Source organism: Dermacentor variabilis, chromosome 5 (genome assembly GCF_050947875.1).
Source record: "Dermacentor variabilis isolate Ectoservices chromosome 5, ASM5094787v1, whole genome shotgun sequence".
NCBI classification, from domain to species: Eukaryota; Metazoa; Arthropoda; class Arachnida; order Ixodida; family Ixodidae; genus Dermacentor; species Dermacentor variabilis.
The window spans coordinates 27,978,755-28,005,677 of NC_134572.1; the positions used below are offsets into that span (position 1 = coordinate 27,978,755).

At 44.2% G+C, this 26,923-nt stretch overlaps 1 protein-coding gene across 1 annotated transcript; it reads left to right on the forward strand.

The window, feature by feature from the left end:
* Nucleotides 1-705: 705 nt before the first annotated feature.
* LOC142583467 (uncharacterized) lies at nucleotides 706-14,737 on the forward strand. The gene is made up of 8 exons (XM_075693954.1): nucleotides 706-933; nucleotides 1,369-1,429; nucleotides 1,739-1,875; nucleotides 3,318-3,430; nucleotides 5,205-5,365; nucleotides 7,923-8,021; nucleotides 8,552-8,666; nucleotides 14,499-14,737. Exons 1-8 carry the CDS (start codon nucleotides 737-739, stop codon nucleotides 14,735-14,737), a joined length of 1,122 nt encoding a protein of 373 aa, XP_075550069.1. The 5' UTR covers nucleotides 706-736.
* The last annotated feature ends 12,186 nt before the right edge of the window (nucleotides 14,738-26,923 follow it).

A 26,923-nucleotide genomic window follows, 5' to 3' on the forward strand; every position in this document is an offset into this window, starting at 1 on the left:
CACTTTTCTGCAATACGCTAAGTATTTACGCCACAAGAAAAACCAATGTAAAGCCATTAAGGATCTCTCCCTGTCCACTTCTGTGTGCGTTAAATGAAACGTCAAAACATTTGGCTGTCAGCAGTTTTCATTGGTGCACTCACTTAAAAGGCACGTCACTTTTTTGACCGCGTAGGAGGCTTAGCCTCTATTCCCTAATCGCGTATGAACTGTGTACATCATAGTCATTAGCAGTCATTTAATCCAAAAACACTGTCCATGCCTTGTAAGTTTTGTCGTATACAAAAACAGAGGACCTAGTCATCCATTATATTTGTTGAAACCTCCCTACATACGCTAATCAATAAGCAAATCGTGTCACGAACGTCAACTTTTGTTAGCGGTGACGGGTGAAAAACCGGTGCGCCATGTAATATACTCATCGGTCGTGCTACGCAGAGTACAGACAAGCTGGCTTTAAATCGTGGCACCAGACTCCGACATGCGGCGTAAATCGTGTGGGGCATGTTGCGAAGTTTGTACAACGTGAAGCACACAGTAGAAGGATCTATTAACATTGCCTGCTAATAATACTGATATACCCCGAGACCATTATCTGTATCTTACGAGAACGCTCGCTATAAAGGCTCAGAAAGTTGGCTGGGTGTGCAGTGAATGGAGACGCGTCTTCTCAGCTTATAGGCCAGTCTGTGAATCCGTATTCAGTTCTTATATAGAGTTGCGATAAAACTGAAGCATGAATCAGGTTCGGAGGCGCTGTGCTATTTCTTGGTTGTTAAGTTCAGTCATCATCGGGCTTTGCATGGCCACATTTATGTACCAGGCTGATTTGCAGGTCAGGATGTACCTCGAATACGGCCATCAGTCCATAATGACAGAAGTGAAAAGGCGGGACCTCGTGTTCCCGTCAGTGACGGTCTGCAGCAATAATTGGTGAGTGAAAGTGCTTGTGTAAACTGCAACAGCTACACTGTGCACTGGACGATGCTCTCTATAGGAGATTGTGGACAAGGGATTCACATGCGGAAGTCGAAACGTCATTTTGTTTTGACTATGGCCAGTCACCTGCTTCTTTCATAACAATAACTTTGTCTGGCGAGACGGTATTCCGAGACTACACTCGTGAACACGTGATTGCGTCGGTATCTTTCGCCTTATACACTACACGTTCTGAACTTATTGAAAATATTACATGTGACCCTGACGAAAAACTCGTAGTGATACAATTTAGATTATGACAAAGCTTGTGATTTTGAACTTTGTGACGGTCAGCTGTGTATAGTTTTGTATAACATGAGCGTGCAATGTTAGTAGAACTCATAACAGATCATAACATTATTTGTTTTTTAATTGTTGGTTTTCTTTCAGGATTAACAAAAAGTCTGAGGCTTGTCTCAAGACCCCTCGGCTATGCACCAAGTTTAGCCAGGTATGCTTAAGTATTTCTCTTGTGAAGCTTACAGCTCTGTGTTGCTCAATATACTAATTGAAAATGAACTTTGAATACGGCCATTCCATCCACAGCAATTTGCGGTGGGTCTGTTGTCACTCTGTTTAAGTTGAGTGCGTTGTCGAAGGAATGGTGTTTAATAAATAACTCTGTAAAGAACGGCTTTATGTCGTGACATGATATGGTGGCCAAAGTTTGCGACAAAATCTGCTAGATTCATTTTTCTGCTCTATTGAAGACTCAAGGAATGTTTATCCTAATCCACTGCCTTCCTCTAACTTATGGCAGGAGGTGACGTTTGGAATTTTCCGAGCCCAGTACGAACCGGAGATGCGAAAACTTGTCGGATATAAACCGCAAGAAATTTTTGAATGCCTCATGGAGTCAACCAGCTCCGAGTGTCGGTCGTTCAGCTGCGTTGACCAGTAAGTATATTAAGTATGTTCGAAAATAACAGAATAATGACTGGTTGAGAAATGACACTCCTATTAGAACCAGGGATCCTTTTGAGATCGTTCCAGGACAGTATCCATTAAGATCAGATAATTTTTTTTTATGAACACAAGTAACGGCTGCTTGGCTAGGGGGGTAATAATAACAATCAACTCAAATTGCCTGGTGACGAATATGACCTAAAGTATTTATTTAATGTCTAATATGATATACATATGTGTAGTCTTAAGACATGATAAAATTCAATGGCGGTTGTAGTAGCACATTTCATAAAGAAAGTGACCTGCATCGTTGACCTCTGCTTGCTTGCGTCACGCAAGAAGATCGTACAAAATACTCTCACGCCATAATTTGCATGAGAACTGGCAAAAATCAAATAGGCCATTTAAAAAGCTTTTTTCCTTCTAAATAAGCTTTTTTTTCTTATCGATGCAGAGCGCCTTTTTGTACTTATACGTAAGCTGAAAGCGGCTATCCTCATAGAACGTAATGTTTTTTGAGGTTTTGGCAAGTAGACATAGGTTCAGATATCTGCTGTAATAGCTAAGACATAATCATTCCACCTACATGCCCTGAGAAAGAGAAGCCTTCGCCAAACCTCCAGCAAATTTCTTTAGACATTCTATAAAACGTCTGCACATGTGTCGCAATGAGTCATTTACAATATGTGCAGCCAGGTGGCCCGTGAGTGCAAGACCTCACACTTTTTCTGAGCTAGTATCCAGAAGATATATTGCTAACGAAGAAGCCTGTGAGAAGGCTAAACAGTACTTTTTGTAACCTATAGACAGCCTGCACTCTTTGTATTCTTACATAATATTTATTAGATATTGGCTTCTCTAAGCAGCGGCGGCTATTCCTGAAGAAAGGCCGCAAGGATGATGATGTCAAACTTGACGTATCATATATATCCACTAGAGACATCTAATTAACGAGGCCACATAAAGCACCAGGGAGCATTAGGTGAGCTCGAATCGATACACTGAAGGCAGAAAGCATTAAGTCAGCGGTGCTGTACAGGAAGCCCCGAGTAAGCACTTATCAGCCCTGCCGTAAGAAGCTCTTTCTTCAGAAGGTTAGTTCGTGCATTATAATCTTTGGCCGCACGTATATTAAGCACAAGCTTCCTAGCAAAACAGCTGAAAACCAAAATCCGCTGCAGAATGACATATAATAACAATGTGACTTAAACTCAACAGTTATAATGATTTACATTGGCGGTACTTCATTGGAACATATAAGTTATTGCCTCTTTATACATTCGCATTTGCCCGGAATGTTATGTCAGACCCTCCACACGACGCAGAGAACCAGATGAATTTACTTTTGGTAAATGTCGCATGGGAAAGTTAGTGTTAAAAACGCACTAAAAAAGCAATCATGCATTCTTTAATTATCTGATTCTCAATTTCAGCATCCGGATAACATTCCTGCGTTTGCCTATCATGCTTTGTTACACCATAGACAGTACTCTTTACGGAGGCCCTGACAACATGCTTCAGAAGTGCAGCACGCCCTGGCTATACGGTGAGTATTTTTTAAAACATCAGTAAGCCGGGTTTAAATTACCACGCCAGTTAGTTTAACAGCGGAGGTAGAGAAGGTTCCATTCAATCCGCATACTTCTCGTGGTGCGCTGTCTTGTTGCAAATATGCTAAACATCATATATGGCGCTCTCTACCACAATGTACCACTAAGAAAGATTCACATTATCTGCAACGTGCTTACATTACCTATACGAAACCAGATGTATTAAATGCGTAAGGATTTCTGTGCTTACCCAACGAAGAAACCCATCCGTCCGTTCTTCCGTACCTTCGTCCGTCCGGCACGTAAGACGAACGCTTTCAAGATAGGGCCCGCAGCAGCTGGCGCATTGACCTTCGTGCTGACTCTCGCTTCAACGTGGACACAGCGCACACGAAACTATCAGCACTCAGCGCACTGCGTCCCCATCACAGATCGCTTTCAAGATAGGGCCCGTGCTGCCGTGCCATGTGCAGCCGCCACCGGAATACGGCTGATCACGGTTTATGCTTCGTGTCGGCAGCACTGTCATTTATACTGGTCAGATCAAGTTCCATAGCATTGATAATGCCACCGGGCTGCGTGAAGATGAGAAAGTGGCACAATGTTTACGCATACTTAGACAACTCACAGAGGAGTTTCCGCGTGGACATTTATTTATACCAGGTTGACTACGTATCCCAATGTGCTGCGACGCGCTGCTAATCACCCAAGGACAATTTTGTCATCTTATTTGTTCATCCTATGACGGACAGTAGGTGCGGTTAAAGTGGCTAGTTTTATGGTTTGATCTCTGGGATGCGCCGGCACAAGTAGAAGGAGAGGTATTAGGTCTCACAAACTCTCACCTGGCTTAGTACACTTACTTCCGTCACTGCAATTTCGAAAGCATGCTGATTACCAGCTGGGCTCAATGAACAAGACGTAAAGAGCTATTACCGCTCTCTTATGCATGAATTACTGAGTTCTGTACTTTTCTCAAGAACGTTTTGTTCTTTTCAATACTTCCTGACTAAAAGCACAGAAAGTTATAGCCCGCAACGAATGATGTGCGCCACTCGCCGTTGATCTGGTTGTTGGGTTCGAACTTTATTCATTGCCAATTATTTCCAATTAGCCAATTTATTTGAACTCGACCTGCTTGTCTCCCCCGTTTTCTGTGTATATATATTCTGACATTTTCTACCTAAGTATTTCATAGGGTAAAGAGTAAGAGCAAGCGCCTACTGTTTCTGTGGAGTGTGCCGAGAAGAGTAAATATAAGGAGACAGTAAAGCGAGGCAGAACCAATCTCACGTTGAGCGTCCACGCTAATACGATTAACATTCAAGCAATGTAGGACACGCCGTATTTCCACTGCTGAAATGCTTCGCGTGTGAACTGTGTTTTGCAGCCGGACTTCTCTCTCGCGCTTCCCTCTGGACATGATGCGCCATCTAGCGGCGCACCCACGTAGTCCGCGCGTAGTCCCCTTCTCTTCTGGGGCTTCCGAGATCCCTGGCGCGCTGGTGCGCGCTAAGGTTGAGAAGTAATCCCTTACTACCCGCAGACATTTGTGGCGCCACGCTAAGCGTCGAGTTGCTGTGTTTGAGGGACCCGTGTGACACTGGTTCGGTTTCGCCCAGCACCGCAGAAATTGTAATGAATTGTTTTATTCAAGTGCGGCTTAACCAAACTAGATTGAGATATTTATCCGAAGGCGCTGAAGTAGGCTAAGAATGCTGTTCGCATTAAAATACTGATTGCGCCTTCTCTCCCCGCAATGCTTTATAGAACTGCGTATTCGCATGCGCTTCGTCGAGAGGAACACTCTACGTTTGATGAGCTTGCTGCCGTCCCCAGTGTTCGTGCAGCGACCACAGCTATGCCAACCCGAGCGCAACGCCGCCATCGCCTTGGTTCCACAGAAGAGCTACGACATCGCCATCAAGCAGGTTGGGCCACAATAAGATACTCAGCGGGTCTTGGAATGCCTTTTTTATTTCTGACTTTTCCTCTTTATACTACTCAATTTGAGGGATAGAATAAAAACAGCATTAAAGGAATGAAGAACACAAAAGACACACCTAATATATACACTACCCTTGCTCTTCCGAACAATTTACAGGATATTCCGGCTAACTTTAGCGCGAGTTTAATATTAGGCCGAAGCCCTGTGGGAGGGTGCGACCAATAGCACGTTGTTGGCTGTGGTATGGAGTAAGTCGCACAATTTTTTTTCTATTCCGCCTAGGTGCATAATCAGTGAAAGTTGTTTAAGTAACCTCGCCATCATTCGCGTCACGGCGAAACGTACAATAAGAAACTCATATAGCAATGTAGGAAAGATCTAATTCAGCACATTCGAACTTCCTGGTTCTTATTTATTCATTTTTTTTTCTCTGGGCCCTAAAGAAAGTCCGCTTGCGTGCAGCTATCGCGGTGCTCTAAAATGTACCGCATATGAACGAAGACAGCACGCATCCCAACGGCACCTTAGAGAGAGCTTCAATCATGGCGCGCAAGCGGGTATTCCATGTGCTATTTCGTTCTTTTTTCACACTTTGCCAGCTTTGTTTAGGTCGCAGAAAATGTTATTAAATAACAAGTACAAAGTTCAAAGCTGCGGATCTAGATGTTTGCTAGAATGCTCTAGAGCTTTCTTGTTGGAACTTTTTCCCTAAAATTGTTACTTGCGAAGCTTAATAATTATATTTAACTAAATATGGGATAGAGTAAAAAAAAAGTCAGTTTCTACCGAAAGGCGAGGCACTGATCGTGATAAGAAAGTATTGGACGACCACACGAAGTAATTAAGGTTCGTTGTTTTATCAGTCGTAGAAGTTGCAGTAAATGTTCACATCCTAAATAATTTAACACCTACGGTGTGCCGCGCGCACAGGCCAAAATGAATTGATCTCACTCGATGGCTACGAGCAATCGCTGTCACAGCGCTGGCATGATAAAAAGTGCCGGCAGCCCTGAACGCACGCCTCGTGCTGCCTCTGGCTTCAAAGTACCTTCGAAACATGAGGTTACGCGACCCTCAACGTAGGCACGTGGGCGAACCGCACACATAAAGCCACCAGCCATCTCTGGTCGCCCAACACTTTGCAGCCGCTGCAGATTACCTCAGAGATGGGTCGTGAGGGCCGCGTATGCACTCAGAAGCACCACGCTCAGCCACAGCCGGTCTAGAGGAGTAGACGTGCTCTCACCTGCACCTCCTCAAGTGCGCTTGAACGCATGACCTCCAACATCGGGTGTGCGATAAGCGGCCCTCATCAAGACACCATTCTTCTCGGCTCACCCTCTCATACTTTTTCTCGCAGCCACAGCATGCGGCTCGCGGGGTATGATATTAATGCACTTGAACTTTATACGGTACATCACGCTGACGGTAACAACTCGCCGGTGGGCCCATATAATCGTTATCGCAATAAACATGTGTGGCTTGCTCCATACAGTAGCCAACAATTTGTATTTATTCGCGTCCTTGTAGAGTGCTCATGCACGGCGGTAGCGCAGTGGCTATAGCGCTGCGTTACTGACCTCGAGGTAGCGGGTTCGATCCGGGTCTCAGCGGCTGCATTCCAATAGAGCCGCAATGCGAAAATTCAAAGGCGATTTAGCGGCTTTGAATTTTATATATATATATATATATGTAGTGCGGAGGTTTTGTATGTCTGCGACCGGCGGCACGTTATCTTTTCGTCCACTTTCATTTCCCTTTTCTTTATTATTTCATACATTTCAAGTTCAATCACAGCTAATTTCCCCGAAGCTTTAAAAATGAAGTCTATATGAAATGAAATGAAATGAAATGAAATATATATATATATATATATATATAGAGAGAGAGAGAGAGAGAGGGAGAGAGAGAGAGAGAGAGAGAGACCAGTGAAGCTGGATAACCCAAGCGCTCGAATTTTGTTCAGCATGATCATACAAGGCCGACAGGCGCTGCAGCCAAGGAAAGCTTCGGGGAAATTAGCTGTGATTGAACTTGAAATGTATGAAATAATAAAGAAAAGGCAAATGAAAGTGGACGAAAAGATGACTTGCCGCCGGTAGCAGACATACAAAACCTCCGCACTACACGTGCGTTGCACTACCAATTGTGCTACGGCGACGGCTATCAATCCGTCCGCTAATTTCTGTATTCATGTTTACTAGATCTAGCACTGGGAGTGTTAGCCAGTGCCGCTCAAAGCTACGCTGTGTGTATGTTGAACATACACACATATACAGCCCCGGCACGCTTGAATTTTTTTTGAGCGACGCTGTACATCAGGCCTCTCAGCGCCGCCGTTATCGCAACTCTTTTTAGTTCTGGTAGGTGTTAACGAGCACCAATGCCAACGGCACCGATATTGGAAACGTTGTATTGGAAAAAAAGCGTCAATGCTAAGATCCGCAAACGATAACACGGTTCGCTGTTTTCCTCATACGAATAAATCTATGCCTGGAAGTATTGCAGTTGTTTTGATCACGATTTGTCATTCTTTACAGCAAACTAAACGACGCCTGCCGTCCCCTTTCACTTCACACTGTAAGGACTACATTAGTGAAGGCGTTAAGGAAGAGTTCTACGGCTTTTCATCTCAAGAGGTAATGTGCAAACATACCTCATTTCACAACAGTTTGATACAAGAAGGAACAACCACAGCTAAAACATTTTTTATTTGGAAAAAACTTACGCCGTTTTCCGGCGGACTCAACCGTCCTTATTTTAACGATTTACACAGAATAATTCAGTCAGCGCGAACGTTCGACGCGACATATGTTTATGTAGACAAGATTAGTCTGGATGTTTCTATAGCATCGTTTCGCTCTTTTACAAGCCATATATATCTCGTTCATGCACCAGTAGTCTACATGGCTGTTGATATCAGCAGGATACACTATATTGGAGCTGTCCATAAGAAAAAAGGTTGCTTTAAACAACTACTCTGCTTTCAGCATTCCAGTATAAGGATTGCGAAACGACTTGTTGCAATGCTCATATTCGTAAAGTACAGCGTACAGGAACGTTTAGAGATAAAATCATAGAGTGCGTTTGCTCGCGAGAATTGTGGAAGGAAAGTTCATTTTCTGCTTCAGCAAAACACTAGGTTTTTCCCTGGCACTTTATTTTTCAGTCATGCACTCAGACATGCTTGATGAAGAAAGAGATGGAACTGTGCAGCTGTCACATGTCGGATCACGAATATTCAGCCATGTTCAAAGGTCGTATCTGCGACTTATGGGAAGGAAGTAAGTGACTCAAGCTTTAAAGGATTTCCATTAGGCCCGAAAGCTCTAGTGCACGTTGACATATAGCAAAGCAGTTTTGTGCACCTATTTTATAAAACGTTGCGATCGGAAAAAAAATATGGCCTTGCAATTTACTAGCCTCTAAATCTTTGTAGAATGGACAGGAATGCTTATAACCACATACTGTACGCTTCCTAAAGGCGCACAGATAACTTGTTGACTTGATTTCAATTACATTCTTTACGCGTGCTATCAAAATCACAATAATATGGCTAATTCTCTTTATTCAGTAATATGTCAGTGATGTGCAGGTTTAAATACTAAGGGCTTCATTCACGATGCGCGTCGTTTTGCGTGAACTGCATATATATTGAAAGGAATGAGAAAGGCTGATTTCTCAACTTGAGAGCAAATTTACTAAAACATATAACTCTAATTCTACGCTTGACCTGTTTCTTAATAAGAATACTCCAATAACTGTTTCTGCAAATTTGGCACATCCAGAATGAACAATGTATGTATCTGTATTTTGAAAATAACGCAGTAATGAGTCATCACATTGCCTGCGGCTTTTGCGACTGCGCTTGTAACTGTGGCGATCGATATATGCATCGTGTTATTCTCGATTTTTTAAAGATTCCTTGCAAGGCTGACAGGCTAATAGGCTTTTGTGATGCAATATTTTCCATATATCTTTTTGCGCCTTGCTGTTCCATACCTTACTGCTCCAATATTTTTCTCAGGTTTATTCTTGCGCAGCTATAATTTATGATAATCTTGAAAACGCTGGGATAAAAAAAACATATAAATGTCATTGTAATTTTTCATAACCTGCTTCAGTATTACAAGAGCTGGGCTACAATGGCTATGAGCACCCAGAGCACCCTATAACATCGCTTATATAATACGCAAAGAAAATGCATATAGGATCAGTCGCAATGGCATTTCACCGGCGGTTTGTCGACTTTTATTCCAGAAAACTGCTGGGACGCTGCATACACAGCAAACATATTTGAATCGTGCATGGATCAATGTCGACCATCATGCGAGTAAGAAGTTCTTTCATCTTCCTTGTTTAATTTGAACCCTACTGGAAACTGCGCAGAAGGCTTGTGAAACACAGAAAACAAAATTGTGCAGGTCCAACGCAGATGTTGGAATCTATGTGAAACGGTTAATTAAATCCTGTACACCTAAAGGGACTGCGCTCACATGTGTTCATTTTCGTCTTATGGAGCATTAAACCTGATGCAATGCCTATCTTTATCCACCAGAATGTTAATAACTTTGACATTCAGGAATTTGTTTTAGATCTTTATCGACGGCACCGCTGAGAAGTCACGTCGAAATGCAAACATCTGTTTAGGTGGAGGCACAGTGGGGGAGGCGTACGCAGCGATGTCACGAAAACGAATGCGATGTATGGCGCTTTTTGAAGGAAGAATGGTAGTTGCATTTGTCTATACAGAGGAGAACCGCACTTATCTAGTTGCACATAAAAATTCTACAGCCCTTGTTTAACTGTGGCATATGCCCATTCTGGAGGATTGACCGAAAGCAGGCAGATACCCAGTAGTACATACCAGATTGATAAGTCATTGAAAATAAAGTAAATGAAGGAACCATTCTACATATTGCTTCATAACATTGACAAACACTTGTGTTTTATAGATACCTGGGAGCCGTCATTACTTGTTCAGGTTACTCTGTCTACAACTTCCTATTTTTGTTTTCCAGAACAGAGACATGCTTATTCGCGCTACATCATCGGTCAGCGTACAAACGCTATTTAAGACCGTTCGCTGCCACTCGCATTCGCTGCACCTTTAACGTTCGTATATACAGTCAGAAAAAATATCCGCCGCGATACTGATCGATCCAACAGACGGACGCCAAGAAAGCGGGAAATTACGCAAGAAAGGTTCGCTTTAATGGCATTACTGACTCAAACCGCACATTTAGTTAGCTGAAACTTATTAGCGCGTCTGTTACAAAGCACTCAAAGGTATTGGCAGTGAGATCGAGCTTAAGTGGGATCCCCATGGACGCGTTAGCGTGGATGGATGGTCGGGGTGCGCAGTGAAATGTACACGGCGGCGCTTCGCCGTGGGCTATTTGGGCCGATTGTTTGGCAATGAAACGCACTGTTTGTACTGAAGCTATAATATAGTGCTCTTCAATGGCAAATTTTTACGCAATACGCACTGAACATTCCTACTATATTATTATTAATATTATTATTATTTGTTTTGAACACATATACACATATATACAGTTAACAGGAAAGGGAAGGCGAGGAGCAGGCTGGCAACTGCCACCGGAAGGGGCACAACGCCTGCCTACTCTTCTGAAGGGAGGTGACAGCAACACAGAAATGGAAGATAGGAAGGAAGGGAGGAAAGAGGAAAGGAAGAGCAACAGGACAAATCTAAAGACTAAAGTAGAACACAGTACACTAGCACGTTGTTCCAAAACGCAGCTTCTGTTCCGGTACATTCATGATGCTTTTTGTTCGTGTTCCACTTGCTTTCTGCCCATTCTGTTGGCGCTGCGGTTGTGCAACTCAATTTTGTGGTATTCTCGTGCTGGCTATAGGATTGCCTGTATTGCTGTAGAATAAAGTCAAAATAGTTATTGTGACTCTACTTCACCAAATGCACGCATGCATAATTACCGCGTAGTTCTTTTTTTTATCTTTCTGATTCAAATGTCACCCACGGTGACAGCGCGTCACCATGGGTGACTGCGCTGTCGCAAGATTGCTACGTGGCTTCATACGCGTTTTTTTTTTCTCGCGGCGGCACTAAAAATGTGGCACATTTTAGCACAAGTTATGTTTTTGAATTATTACGTGCATTATAATGAGAGAAAAAATTTTTAAGAGGCAACATTATTAGGTTGTTTTCTTAATTTGTTAAAATACTGGCCGCTACCCTCCGTTAACCTAATGACAGCCCGATAAGTTGTTCAATATATTAGCTGCCAGCAACTGAATTTTACGACGTCCTGCGTCAAGCGTGACTACAATGCTACACATGATCCTCTTGTAACAGCGGTATTCCCCCTTTTCCTTTTATATCACATAATCAAAGTACCAAGGCGCAAAAATTAAACATAACAAAAGTGTACCTCAGGAACAGCTATAGGGATGGTTGCATAACCGCGCATATTGAATCCGCGTATACTTCAACATTATATAACAAAAGAATAGCAATATCTCTACTAGGCTTGTTTTATTACTGCGTTGTTTGTTATTTGCAATGCTGTTACTGCTAATAGAAAGTACAGTATAACACATACAGTGCAACACAACATTCGATACAAGAACAATATATCACAATTGTGTTTTTGTAGTATGCACTTTAAGCCGTAGTTGAAAAAAAAAACCCAGCTGAATGACAATCTACGACGATTTCCGAACAAACCCTGTTCCGCTTGAATGAACACCATCAGTGGAGCGTCATTCTGTCATTGCCAATTAAATTACCTTATATCACTTTGTACTTTAGGGACATCGCATACGACAGCCGTGTCACGGGTATACGGTCTATTGCGGTGAGTAGTGCGAGCTGGGTGCAATTCATTCGCTCTTATTTATGCATTGCTCCTTGATTGGACATATTTCTTTCTGTTTCAGAAATCCAACGGGTCTAAGGAGTAAGTGCACTAATCAAGATAAGAAATACACTCTTGCATTACGCCGTCAAGGCACTAATCCAATTATGTTCTCAGAACAGCATACGAGCTCAATGTAAGATTTGCCACGGACAGCGTAGAGCTGGTGACGGAGCAACCCAGACTTAGTGTAAGTGTTTCCGGTATCTGCTCCTGAAGTGGCTAAGCGACAAATGCACGAATCTTTTTACATGTGTACTCAGTCAACAATGAGTCGAAATCTGGCTCTCTTAATGTTTATGATAGTGTCAAGTAATTCCTCGTTTCAACGTTACACATTCTGTTTCTCCAACAGAACCATTTCACGTTTCGCGGCTTGTCCAAATAAGACATGTGTTCTTTTTATTTTTCCTTAGGTGATTGAAGTCTTCGGCTACATTGGCGGCTATCTAGGAATATGGCTTGGGTTTTCTTTACTTCAAGCCCTCGAGTACTACCACAATTTAATCAGGCGGTAAAGCAATTCCCCACCTATTTTAAATGTTAAAACAATAAGGGTTCCGTGGCCCATTCAAAGCTTAGCAGATAAACGTTTGCAGAGTCTTCAGCATCAAAGAGGAAGAGAGAAACACTGTTCATTTATGCTTCCTTTATTTCATTTTAATCTCTTTTTTTTTTCTTTCAGCAAAGCTGCAAACTGTCCCTGGCTTTCACGCAACGTACAACGGAAGAGTGCAGACACGCTGAGACGTTCCAACGTAGAAGGCAGAATTACAGGCATTTTTTCGGTGTCCAGAGCAGAGATAAAATGACTTTTTTGTTAGCGATCTTAAACTGCTCTCGCTCACATAACGAATATAAGTAATTTATGTTTCTTAGGGATGCATCTACGTTTGGAAACTGGTAGCACGTGACCGTCATGTCTTTCTTTCGCCGCACCTACGGCCTTGTGGGGGACCATCCGCTTCGTATACGGGATGCTGTGAGTAAGAATTTCGTTGCCATAAAATTCCTTCTCCCTGGTTTTCTAAAGGAAAGAAATTCCCTTGGTACGGGGTTCAGCAACTTGTGAATTTACGCGACTCGAAAGAGGCCTCAATGTGGGATCTTGTGATGGGGTCTAGTGGCGCCATTTTTCAGCCTCAGGTCTACAGCATCGCAGTAGAGCATGCGCCGCGGTTGGGTTGCGTGACCTAGACCGGAACCACCAATAAAACCGTCCGCTACAAAATAAAAGCGCGCTGCCATCTAGGTGCTCGGCCATTACGGAACATCAGTGCTTCGAAAAGGCAGCATCCCGGTTACCTGAGGGCGTCCCTTCCTGTCAGGTTTTCGGTATTCTGCATGAAAGGTTGACATAATAAAGATGATCGCAGACCCCGTTTTCTGGTGCTTATTGGGGTCCGCGGGGTTTGCAAGGGCGTTTAAATGGCTCCTGCTACTTATCTAAAGGTTTCACTCTTTGAGAAACTCTACTGTCGGGCAAGCCTCTGCACGTTTTGCGCACTAGAGTTTACATGCCCCGCCTGTAAAATTGGCGAGATCACGTGTGTCGCTGCAAGGGAAGTGAGCGCCGAAGGAGGAAGGTGCCCGGAGGTGGAGAAGAGAATCACACGTCGAGGAAAGTACGAAGGAGCACGCTGAATGGATGGATGGATGTTATGAGCGTCCCCTTTGGAACGGGGCGGAGGATTGCGCCACCAAGCTCTTGCTATTATACTGCCTAATATCCTACCTGGGTTAAACAATAAAAAAGGAAGAAAAAAAACTATGAACTTCTACACCCAAATTTTCTGATCCCCTATTGCGAACTGCGCTTTTGTACGTCTCCGTTTTTTGTCGTTTCCCTACTTTTCTTCCACGAATCCTCTAATCGCCTCTTACTAATGCCTATTGTAGACATGTTTACTTTTCAGCTGCTCTCGCTGAACCCAAGGGCTTCAAGGAGGCCAGTGGTGCCTAAATCAACCGCTGGGTAGACGTCTTCGCATTCTAATAAAACATGCTCCATAGTCTCAGTGGCTTTACCGCAGCAAGCACATGCTTCTCCTTCCGTCTTATATCTTCCCTCTTATATCTTCCTCTTAACACGCGGCAACGCAACGCCACCTAGAGGGAAGTCTAGGTGGCGTTGAGCGAAGCGGGAAGGAGAAAGCAGACGAAGCATCGCGGAAGACATAAGTAGAGGGAACCACGCTGGGTTGACCTCCCTTACAGCTGCCGCGGGTTCTGTGTGCGCTATGAACACACTGGATTCGTCTGTGACCGAGAGGCCGAGCACCGAGCGAGAAGTACAGAGCAGCGACGCAAGAGGTGGTTGGCCGAGCGAGAGCCGACCGAACCCAAAGAGGTCGCCAAGCGCCGGGCACGAGCTGAACAAGCCCGGCAAAAGGCACGGGCTTGGAGACTCCCAGGAGACTCCAGAAGAGGAAGTAGTGGAGAGGAAAAATGAATAGTCTGAATAGTCCCTTACCAAATTGCTTGAAACCATAGAGCCCACACATTTTCTTACAGCGCCTTATCATCTTTACTAATCGCACTTTACAGTTCATAAAAAAAAACAATAAACGAACACAAAACATAGAAAAAAAACAATGGCTATCGCCACACTTACACACAACCAAAGCATATTTAAAATAGCCTAAGCACAATGAACAGAAATGAAAGAGCACCTATACGCTTTCGCGTAACCCGAGTTCACGAAGTGAAACGTCGCTAACTTTTTACCGTTGGGTGATTGCTAGGCAGTAGGTTTGATACTAACGCTCTTGCAGAGCCTTTGCACACTCAGCGGCGTTGACAAGCTCCTAGGAATAAAAGAAACAACACATGAGTGCAAACATAAGATGGAGGCCTTTATTGCTCTTTGTGTGCAATACAAGCAGCCAGTCCAAATACAAGCTTTCCTGAATGAGGCGCACTGAGGAAGCAAGGTGGCCGGACCCCGAAGCTGAGCTAGTTTGCAGGTGTGGTCTGTCAAATGGAAGTGCGTGTGAGTGATCGTGTTTAACAAGCCGGGACCGCGATTCGAAGTCGAGCTCTCTTGCAGTATCTTTTGCCGTATACATGTGCAATTACGACACAGACTGCACTATCACATGTGAGTCATGCGAATAAACCAGGCATCACGTGTGAGGTTCGTGAGCAAAAGACGAATGCGAGGTTGTGCGAGATAGTCGCGCATGCGAAAACACTAAATGATAAATGTATAAGAAAATGCAGAAGCTGGAGAATGCTGGTCAATACTACAACAATATTAAAACTATTATTTGATTTTTACTCCGGAAAACTACGAAGGACGTAAACATTAGTGCCAAAAAAATACACCATGGAGTCATGAACTATGCACCTTGCGATATTTTTACACATAGTCGCCGGCAACATTGAGACATTTGTCGTTTCACGCAATCGGTATTGAGAAACCACTCTGGTAAAACTTGGTGCACTGTGATGCAAGGCGTGACCTCTTCACCATACACGATCTGTAGGCGTTCATGGATGGCTGACACACGAGACCCACGCGCCCTTTCATACCGGATAACAGCACGCACTTTCATTGGCGACCACGTTTTCAGCACACGTCTGCTTACAAATTGTGATTTGTGCTCGAGTAACCTCGGGCACGCCAGCCTGCTGCCATATTCTCTCTCTTCTTCGGCGCTCTGGGCGTGCGTCATTCCTCTTCCGCTGGCGCTCCTTCCGTCGTTTAACCAGCGACGGGCGTGGATTCTTATGGTAATTGTTTGTTTCACCTGCTGTATAATATTCCTTCCTTTTAATGACGAAACTTACTTTCGGCACCTCCCTCGTATACACTGGCTTCATAAGAAGCATTGCAGTGCTCATTTTAAGTGCTCATTCTGGCTCTAATGTTGGTGTTGTTTATTTTCATTAACGCACAGCTAAGTCTACAGGGCCCGTATTGAATGTCTCATGATAAATATTCGCTTGTCAAAGCTCACATAAACACGCACAAACTTGTGCTACGCATAAAGACCACGCACGCGCCAAAGAACAACGGCAGGCATTTGTGCAAGCGCGGTGGAAGGTTTTCATGAGGCGCTAAGAATTTCGTTACAAGCAGTCGCTCTTGCCTCATCCAGATGATTTTGACTACGTGATGTTAAGTAGCAGCTCCACTTGGTTTGTTACATTTTCTGCTCAAATTATCGGATGTTTTTGCTTACACTTGTGGTTTTTGTTAGCTGAGAGTCCACGTGCAAATGAGCTGGCAGCAGGCACATCATTCATGCTTGTTCCGGTCTAGTTCATTCTAGTCAGAACATTCGAGTTTCCTTTGGTTTCTTTTAAATAAGAATCGAGGAAAACATTGCTAAAAAAGACAACTAACGCGAGAAGGACACAACGCCTATGATGCAAACCTACCAACTAGAACAGCCCCCTCACAACCCTTATCAACAAATAAGCTTCAAGACCATCTTCCAAATGCATAACTGAAAAATCGTGGCACATATTTTGTTTTTAATATCGGCACGCTACAGACTCAAAGAGACGTGGGCCATGAAGCTAGGTACAGGAATAATAGTCGGCGCACACGGGAAATGGTTCGGCTTGTGGATACTGCGTGAACTTTAGCTTCGAGCAGCCCAGGTTCTGGCGAGGTTTGCTCAGCGATACCCCCTGGCTCTCGCAGGATTTCTGTTGGCTGCAGCACTCGTCCTTTACGTCGTAGCACGTCTTGAAGAACAACGTCGCCGCGTTAAAGCAGGTTCCCGACGTGTCGTAGATCTTGTATACCACGCGGTTTTTATCACTCGTGATTGCTGAGAGACGAAAAAAGAAAAACGGCCGTCAAGAAACATGTGTGTTACAGAGACGAAATGGGGAAAGGCAAAAAGCCAGCAGTTGGAATATTACTTATCCAGCCTATTCGGTGGCTATAGAAATAGTATTTATGGAAGATGCAGAACGTTAAATATATTCGACCAACACATTTCGAATCGCGTTTCTCTGTTATTAGAGTGCGTGTTCGTTTTCTCACGCGACTAGTTTTTTTTTTAATGTGATAGCAAGCAGATGGAGACTCCAGGCGCTTTCTTGTCGTGGCCGTTGTCGTGACGTTCCGTATAATGTTCAAGGGTGATAACACCGTCGCGGCGCGTCGTATGCTGTATGTGTGAGTGAAAGCGCGCGAGGGAAGCCGACGATCGCAGCTCAATCTGGCGCGCGCAAAGGACTAAGGCGGAGAACAAACGCGCCGCCTTCCATCGCGCGAAAGGCCGTGGGGAGAAGGGATGTAGGGGAGGCGGGTGGCTTTGTGCTCCGGCAGCAACTGCTCATTTAGCGACTGGGTGGAAGGCGAACTGATCGTGGCTAATTTTCGCGCGCCATATATAAAGGAACGCATAGGGGCATAGTCCGAGAAAGCAGGGGGGCGGCTTCGAATCCGCCAACAAGTGCGTACTTTGCACGGCCGCGACGGGTTGCGCGCGCCGTTCCTTGAAAGTGAACTGCAGACGGCTCATATTTTTGTGCGCGCTGTGTTCTCGCCGCTCTTGCGTTGAAGCGATAGACTGCACGAAGGTCCCTTCGCTCCCTGCTGCTGCCGCGCTTGCTCACACCAGAGTTTTGGCAGCACGTGTTAGCACTCACCGAGTGTGATGCGTTCTTGTTTGCTTGCGCGCTGCCAGCATACTTGTTAATTCAGTTACTGTGCGTATGTTTCGAAGCCTATACAGCCGATAAAACTGCTAACCTTACTTCGGATAGCTATTTCCTAATGTTCTGTAGCGATCGAGGATTCACCTTTTGAGCGAAAATGCGACATTTTTTTTAGCGTTTAGACCACAATTTTGCAGCCGTAAAGCGGGCAGTGTTCTGTCAGCAGGTATTTCGGCACTGTGGCTGTGGGCTGATATGACTGCTGTGTTTCACATATAATGAATTGCGTTTTAGCTCACTGCGGAATGGTCCATTTAAGTCAATTAAACAATTGTAAAATCCACTCACTGATTTTGAAGAAGTAAGCTGCGCCGTTATAAGGAGGCAGCACAACCTCCGAATTATATGTCACTGCTGGAAAATGAAAAGGATACACTCTAATAAGCCAGCGAAAGTATTAGAAAGATAACGAGTGAGTGAATATAAAATAGTAGTGTGGATCATGCAGTAAATTTAGCTTAGGATACACATTTAAATAGAGTGGTTTCGAAGCTCAACGGTACAGCACGTGCGAAAGAAAGCAAGTCCAAGCGTCTTCATTTAAAGACGGCTGGCAGATAGACCACTCACAAAGCAGTTGCTATTAAAGCAAAGCCAGCTCGAACCGTGTTAAATGCTATTGCCAATATTTAGAGTAAAGTTGGTTTCTGGGTCATCAAAGGAAGTTCCTGGGCCACACTGCAATGTTCATAGGCGCTGGTCGGATAATATGCCAGTTTCATTATTCTCGATGAAGCGACCACTCAATGCTCACGAACGTGAGTATCCCATCATACCCGTTGCCAAATTTTGCGGAGGCCAGCAAATGTTTTACTGCATGGCGCCTGTCTGGCGGGGTTAGTTCCTTGTACTGAGTGAAGAACAAAGGTCCACCCTTTGTTTACGCTAAAAGCATGACCCCAAACGCGATCAAGGTATTTTTGAAGGAGAACTTACAACTGCTCTTGACCATTCCTACTCCAGCCGCTTCATTGTACGCCACCGTGAAGCTCTCGCTGAAATACATCAAAATTATAGCTTTTTATTTACCACAATAAAACTCAAGGTCAAACAAAATCTGATTCATTATCGCAATACGACTTAGACACATTCTGACTCTATTACAAGTACGAACTCCAGGTTGCAAAGTATGGAACACACAATTATATTTTTGTGGTTGTCCCGCAGCCTGAACTTTCCGTCATTTTATTTCGCATGGAGATATTCATTTCGGGCTTCGTAATTGCATTCTTATTTAACATATACCATATTGTTCCACATTTATGTAACTACATATTTTACCGGTTACATGTAGATACCTTTGCGACAATTGGAACATTTCACTCCCGGCATTGTAGCTTTTTCATGAAATAAACATTTTATGAAGAAAACACGTTAACAGTTTTCTGTTTAAAGACATTCAAGAGAGCTTAACTCAAAATACCATGCGTGAACTTCAAGTAATATTTCCGGGAAAACCAGAGTGCTAGCGTCGTGAATCTGTCATGCCTCCCTCAAATAAGCACCGCTTGATACAGCGCGTGCTAAAAAAAGCAAGTCGAAGCGTCTTCATTTAAAGATGGCTGGCAGATGGACTACTCACAAAGCATTTGCTATTAAAGCAAAGCCAGCTCGAACTGTGTTAAATGTTATTGCAAATATTTAGAGTAAAGTCGGTTTCTGGGTCATCAAAGGGAGTTCCTGGGCCATACTGCAGTGTTCATAGGCGCTGGTCGGATAATATGCCAGTCTTATTATTCTCGATGAAGCCACCACTCAAGGTTCACGAACGTGAGTATACCATCATACCCGTCACCAAATTTTGCGGAGGCCAGCAAGTGTTTTACTGCATGGCGAAGTAGCACTGCTTGATACAGCGGATGCTACTTCGGTTGCTTTGCATCTATTACCCGGCCAATCACCCGACAAGAAAAGGCTCTCACCCCCCTCTGGAAGCGTTCTCTGTACAACGCGTTATTAGGACTTGTTGGCAATCACAGATGTTCACCTGGCATTGAGCGCATGCGTTATTCGAGTACAAACAGTCTTTATTAAACGATGCTACATTTGTGTAATACCATCAATAAATTAGTAACTAGGCTGTGAAACATGTTTCGTTGCAAGAATAGTTGGTTACACCTAGGAAAATAACAGCCAAAGCGATAGTCAATCACGATTCAAAGATTAATCGAGTGTTATACTTAAAAAGCAACTGACAATTTATATGCAATGCCTCGCGGTTTCAAGTGTACTAGTGTGCAGGAATAAAGCGACTCTGTGTGTGTAGGGAGACCTCGAAAGATTGGATAATTATAGATACACTGACTTGCTTTCGCTTTTGTACAATATATTCATCAAGGCAATCTCCAAAAGAGTCAAGACAACACTTGACTTCATTTAGCCATGAAAACAGGCTTGCTTCGAGAAGAGTTATTCAGTACCACACACATCTATGTCAACACCCAAATATTTCAGAACTTTTCGGAATATCACAAGCCCCTCTATATGGCTTTCATCGATTACGAAAATTCTTTAGATTCAATTGAGCTACCAGCAGTCATATAGCTATTACGTTGTCAATGAGTACAAGAAGCATACGCATATTTCCAAACAAAAATCTATAAAGATTCCATCGATACTTTATTCTTCAAAGAGAGAGACGGATAAAAATAAAGGCAGAGAGGTTAGCCACCACTGAATTGTTTCGAAAGAAAAGTGCAAAAATAACAAATTAGATGGTCGAAGCGAGCGCACAGTGCACGTTATTATTACATTTAAACGCGAGAAGCGTTGTGGGCTTCGTGTCGCAGTCTACCGATTAGGTCGTGAGCGAAAGTTCCCGCGTATATATACGTATATGTATATGACAGAGCAGCTTTACCTTCCTCCTCGGCTCGGCCTTCAAAGCAGCACAAGATGGAGGTACCCCGTCTCACGTCGCCTTTCGAATGAGAAAAGCGACCAGTTCCACCATTATTTTGCCCTTTCTCGTTTTAAGCGCTGTCAGAGGTGGTTGAAATGCCTTATACCTAGCCGAGTTCATGGCCGCCTGCATACGTGAGATTCCTGAACTGTGAGGCAAGAACCGTTTAGAAATCATCGATATTGTGTAAAAAACATACCTATCACGAATAAATCAAGGAAGTTTTTAGGCGCGTAAGATCCTCTGGGCTGAAATTCTCCGCCATAAGACAGCCTCACAGCCTGCAGGGTTAACTGACTGAGCTATTTTGTATGCTCGGTTATCTCAGTCAGAAGTTCGAATCCTCGAAGGGTCTCCGGGTTATTTTTTTTTAAATCTGAAGATGGTAATCTTGAATTCACCTCCTCCATCACTCAAACATCGCTAGGCTTTGACTGGCGCCTGACACCGGTTAAAAGGCTGAAAACCAGTACGGCTATACTAATCCAATTATGAAGGCCCAGTAAGCTTCAACAAATACACTCCCTCACCAGAAGAGGAATCGGCCTCCCTGGTGGAGTATTCGGCCACTACCTCCCTCATGATTACTACAATTAGCCCATGGCCCTCAGTGCCCAGTAGCTGCGGAGCACCTGACCAAGGTGGGGGTCAGACATGTAACGCAGCAGAGGGTGCTAAGATTCTCTGGACCCGGAGAGGCCGCCAATGGAAGCTGACCCTTGCAACCTTTAACATTCGAATACTTTCGAGTGAGACTAACTTAGCAGGACTCTTCGACGAACTGTAAGGCATTATTTGTGATATCATTGGCGTTAGGGAGGTCAGAAGAACTGTTGAGGCCTATAAAGTGCTGACTAACCGCCCCGTCCCCTGCTTTAGAGGGCTCCCAGATCGGAAGTTATACGGGGTAGTTTTTTTTAAATACATAAGGACATAGTGGACAACATTGACGAATTATACAGAATTAATGAGAGGGTAGCAGTACTTGTAGTAAAACTCAATAAAACGTATAGATTAAAGGTGTTACAAGCCTACGCTACAACCTCCAGTCATGAGAATGATGAAGGGGATCAATTTTATGAAGATGTAGAATTAGCCATGAGAAAAGCTCAAACTCAGCATACTGTAGTCATGGGCGACTCCAATGCAAAAGTAGGGAGAAAAAGGCTGGTGAACAAGCAATTGGCAACTATGGCGTCGGTTCTCGAAACACTGGAGGAGAGATGTTGGTAGAATTCGCAAAAAGGAATACGCTCCGAATAATGAACATCTTCTTCAGAAGGCGTAACTACAAAAAGTGGACCTGGAAAAGCCCTAATGGTGAAACAAGGAATGAAATCAATTTCATACTTTCTGCCGATCCCAGTATAGTGCAGGATTTAGAAGGGTTAGGTAGGGTAAAGTTAGGTTAGTTAGTAAGATAGGTTAGTAAGGTCGAGAATTCAGCTGAAATTGAGAGAGAAATAGTAAAATTGGTCACGAAGAAACAGGCCAACCTAGACACAGGAAGGATGAAAGCGAACCAATTACGGCTGGTACTTGCAAACAAATATTCAGCCTTGGAACTGCGAGGTGTAAGTGACATAGGGGTAATGAACGAGACCATAACTAGGCTGGCGTCAGCAGTAGCAATTGAAGTGGGAAGCAACGCACCAAGGCAGTCAGCAGGTAAGACCTCCTAAGCAACAAAGGACCTAATAAAGAAGCGACAAAGATTGAAACAGTCCAACTCAACAGATCAGATAGAATTCGCGGAACTGCTAAAACTGATCGACAAGCAGAAAATAAGGGATATTCGAAAGTATAACGTAAGAAAGACTGAGGAGGGAGTAAAAATTAGACGCAGCTTTAAATCAGTGACAAGAAAACTCGGCATAGGACAAGCCAAGATGTATGCATAGAAATATAAGCAGGGTAATATCATCAGCAATTTCGAAGATATAGTAGAAACAGCGGAAGAATTCTATACTGATCGATACAATACCCAGAGCAGCCAGGATACCTCCATTGAAAGTAATAATTAGCTGGTTACAGAGGCTCCTTCTATAACTTGCGAGGAAGTTAGAAGGGCCTTAGAAGACATGAAAAGCCGAAAGGTGGCAGGTGAAGATGGAATAACAGTCGATTTATTCAAATATGGAGGAGACATCACGCTTGAAAAGCTTGCGGTCATTTACATGAAATGTCTCATGACTTCAAGGGTCCCAAAGAGCTGGAAGAATGCCAGCATTTTACTAATTCACGAAGAGGGAGATGTTAAAGAATTGAAAAATTATAAGCCCATTAGTTTACTTCCAGTATTGTATAAAGTATTCACCAAGATAATTTCCCATAGAATAAGAGCAATACTTGACTTTAGTTAACCAAGGGAACAGGCTGGCTTCAGGAAGGGATACTGTACAATAGATCACATCCCCGTAATCGATCAGGTAATCGAGAAATCTGCAGAGTACAATCAGCCTCTCTGCATGGCTTTCATAGATTACGAAAAGGCATTTGATTCAGTAGACATACTAGCATTCATAGAGGCATTACGTAATCAAGGAGTACAGGAGGCCAACTTAAATGTCTTTGAAATTATCTACAAAGATTCCACAGCCACCCTAACTCTGCACAAGAAAAGTGAGAAGATAGCTATAAAGAAACGGTTCATGCAAGGCGACACAATCTCTCCAATGCTGTTCACTGCATGCTTGGAAGAAGTATTCAAGATATTAAATTGGGATGGTTTAGGAGTAAGGATCAAACGCAAATATCTCAGTAGCCTTCCGTTTGCAGCGGACATTGCCTTGTTTAGCAACACTGGGGACGAGTTACAACGAATGAGTGAGGACCTTAACAGAAAGACTATAAGAGTGGGGTTAAAGATTAATATGCAGAAGACAAAGATAATGATGGATAGCCGGGCAAGGGAACAAAAGTTGAGGATCGCTAGTCAGCCTCTAGAGTCTGTGCAGGAGTACGTTTACCTAAGTCAATTACTCACAAAGGAACCTGATTGAGGGACGACGAAGTGTATTCTTTGCAGAACACTTGTTTGTGTGCTCTGTGAATTTTTGGTGAAATCTTCGCCTTTCGAGGTGCCTCGCCACCCCGGCTTGCGGCCATGGACCCGGAGCATGCCAGAGGCACGCCTGGCCAGAAGTCATCAGGGCCGTCAACCGCAAGGAAGCCAGTTGGCTCCCCCAGTGAAACCAAAGACATCGAGATGTGCCCTATATCGCAAGGTGAATCATGCGAAGATAGCTTCATACCCGTCCGGAGTAAGAGGGCGAAGAGAAAGATCGTCAACAAAGCACCGTCAACTCCTGCGAGAACAACGACTATGAAGTCAAGGCCTGTGCGCTGGCCACACGTCATAATCTTTATGCCGGAAGAACCCTCAAGAAACCTACGATTGCTGAACAGGCAAGCACTATTCATTTCTGGAATGTGCGGTGCCGGATCAATTTAAAAACAGCTGAATAAATCCACGCAAGAATATACTCGCCATAGACGTGTACAACGCGTGTGCACTTCGAAAACTTCAAGAAATCACGGAGCTAGGCGGAATCAAAATGCACCCATTTATCCCGATGGACAATACATCCATAGCTGGTGTAATTTACGACATTGCCATTCCCAATGATGACTTACCTAGCATCATGAAGACGGCAACCGAGGGGACGATCATTACGCAAATGCGCCGCCTTGGGAATACGCGCCATGTAAAAGTAATTCTCAAGGGGGATTGTGTACCATTCCACCTTAAAGTCGGAAATTTCCAACATCCGGTTTGACAGTGCACTAAGAAACCGCTTCAATGCCATCAGTGTTTCAGTCTAGGACACGTCAAGGGCGTGTGTCCCAACTCGCTACTGTGTTCCCGTTGCGCTGAGCCTCATGCAGAAGAGACCTGCGGTGCCACAGTTCTGAAGTGCGCCAACTGTAGCGGCCCTCACGCAGCCTCGTCGAAAGACTGTCCCCGCATCAAGAGGGAGCGCGCTGTTCTCAAGCAAATGGCCAGAGACAATTCGGCCCACAGGGAAGCAGGCGAAGTAGTCCGGCGTGGGCGTCGACGTTGGCACCATCGTACGTCTTCAAAGAAGGCGCGTGCGCGAAGCGAAAGTACCCACTTCCCTACAGTACCGCTTAGTGGCGCCGCGAAAGGGCCCACCACTTCTACGAAGGAAGCAGATAAGACTCTTTCATTAGAGGCATGGCCTATGCTGCTGAGCCGCTCCCTTGCTAAGGAACCCCAGAGGGTCACGACCCCACCAGAGCCTTCTCCGGCCATGGATGATTCACCTAAAACAGATCGTCAAGTCATCCCGGTGCTACGTTCCCTCATGGAGGCCATCCGAACAATATTAGTGGACATGGAGACACCGTCTGCTCGAAGCGCACTTAAAATGCTAGACGCCTTAAGTCCAGTGCTTGAATCCGTCAACTAGAAAGATGGCAACTCATACCCCATCCTTCCGAAAAAAAGTCAAGGCAGCGTCCGTCATCCAGTGGAACTCCAGAGGGCTAAAATCACGTCTTTCAGATTTTCATCAGTTTGTGTAGACCAATGTGTTTTCACACATCGTCATTTGTGAGCCCAACTTGTCGCAACCAATCAGACTGTGAGGGTACGAAATTATAATATCTTACTCAAATGGTGCATGCAGCGAAATCATCGTTCTTGTTCTTCGGGTACTTACCTATGTTTTGCAACCAATTGCGCCCCCACGACAACAATCAATATATATGCATCACAGTTAAAAAGAACAAACTCTTGTTTACTCTCATAGCCATGTATATATATATTGCCTTCAGGCAATTTCCATACTAAAAGATTAGCGGTTATCTTGAGTGTTTGTCCTGCCTTATGGGTCATCATAAGAAATTTCATTGCACACCATCCAGCATATGGAAGTACAAGGAGAAATACAAGGGGACGAAGATTAGCAAATATCGCCTACAAGTATGGCCTTACTCTCCTGAACGATGGTCACCCCACCTTTCTTCAAGGCGTGACATACGACACCTCCCTCGACCTTGCTTTCGTCTCCAACTCTCTCGCCAGATGTGTGAAGTTGTTTCCAGATATTGAGATACATGGGAGTGATCACATTCCCACCAATCTGACCATCAAAGGCTTGTCGTCTAGATCTGGTCCACGGAATACAATTCGGACGATTCAATGGGCCAACTTCAAATCTGATATGGAAGACGCCTGCCACGAGGGCCTACCCTCTGTGTTAGAGCAAACAATTAAAAATACTATGCAAAAGGCCACTAGCATGATGACGATCTCTTCCATGCAAAACGACTTCGACATGGAATTAGAGCGACTTCGAGCACTTCGTCACTGGGCGAAAAGTCGATATGGGCGTACGAAATCAATCCATGACCTTAGGGCAGCCAGGAGGATGCAAAATAAGATTCGTATAAGCGTTAGATTCGTGTGCAATCAGTGCATCCTACCAGTCCTAACACGTGGGAAAGAAACTTGGAGACTGACAAGCAAGCTCGAAAACAAGTTAAGGGCCGCACAAAGAGCGATGGAACGAAGAATGATAGGCGTAACCTTAAGAGACATGAAGACAGCGGTGTGGATCAGAGAGAAAACGGCTATAGACGATAGTCTGATTGACATTAAGGGAAATAAACGGAGCTGGGCAGGTCATGTAATGCGTAGGTAATGTAACCGGTGGACCATCAGGGTTAGATAATGGGTGCCAAGACAAGGGAAACGCAGTCAAGGACGGCAAAAAACTAGGTGGGGTGATGAAGTTAAGAAATTCGCTGGAGCAAGTTGGAATCGGTTAGCGCAACATAGAGCTAATTGAAGATCGGAAGGAGAGGCCTTCGTCCTGGAGTTGACATAAAATAGGTTGTTGATGATGATGACAAGGGGGTCGGGGAAGGAGATGCACTCTCTCGAACGCATTTCACAGCATGCGTAAAATAAGTATTCAATCTCTTTGATTAAGAAGCATCAGGAGTCAGGATCAATGGCAAATATCTCGGCAACCTACGGTTCCCGATGACATTGTCCTGCCTTGCAACGACGGGGAGGAATCGCAATAAA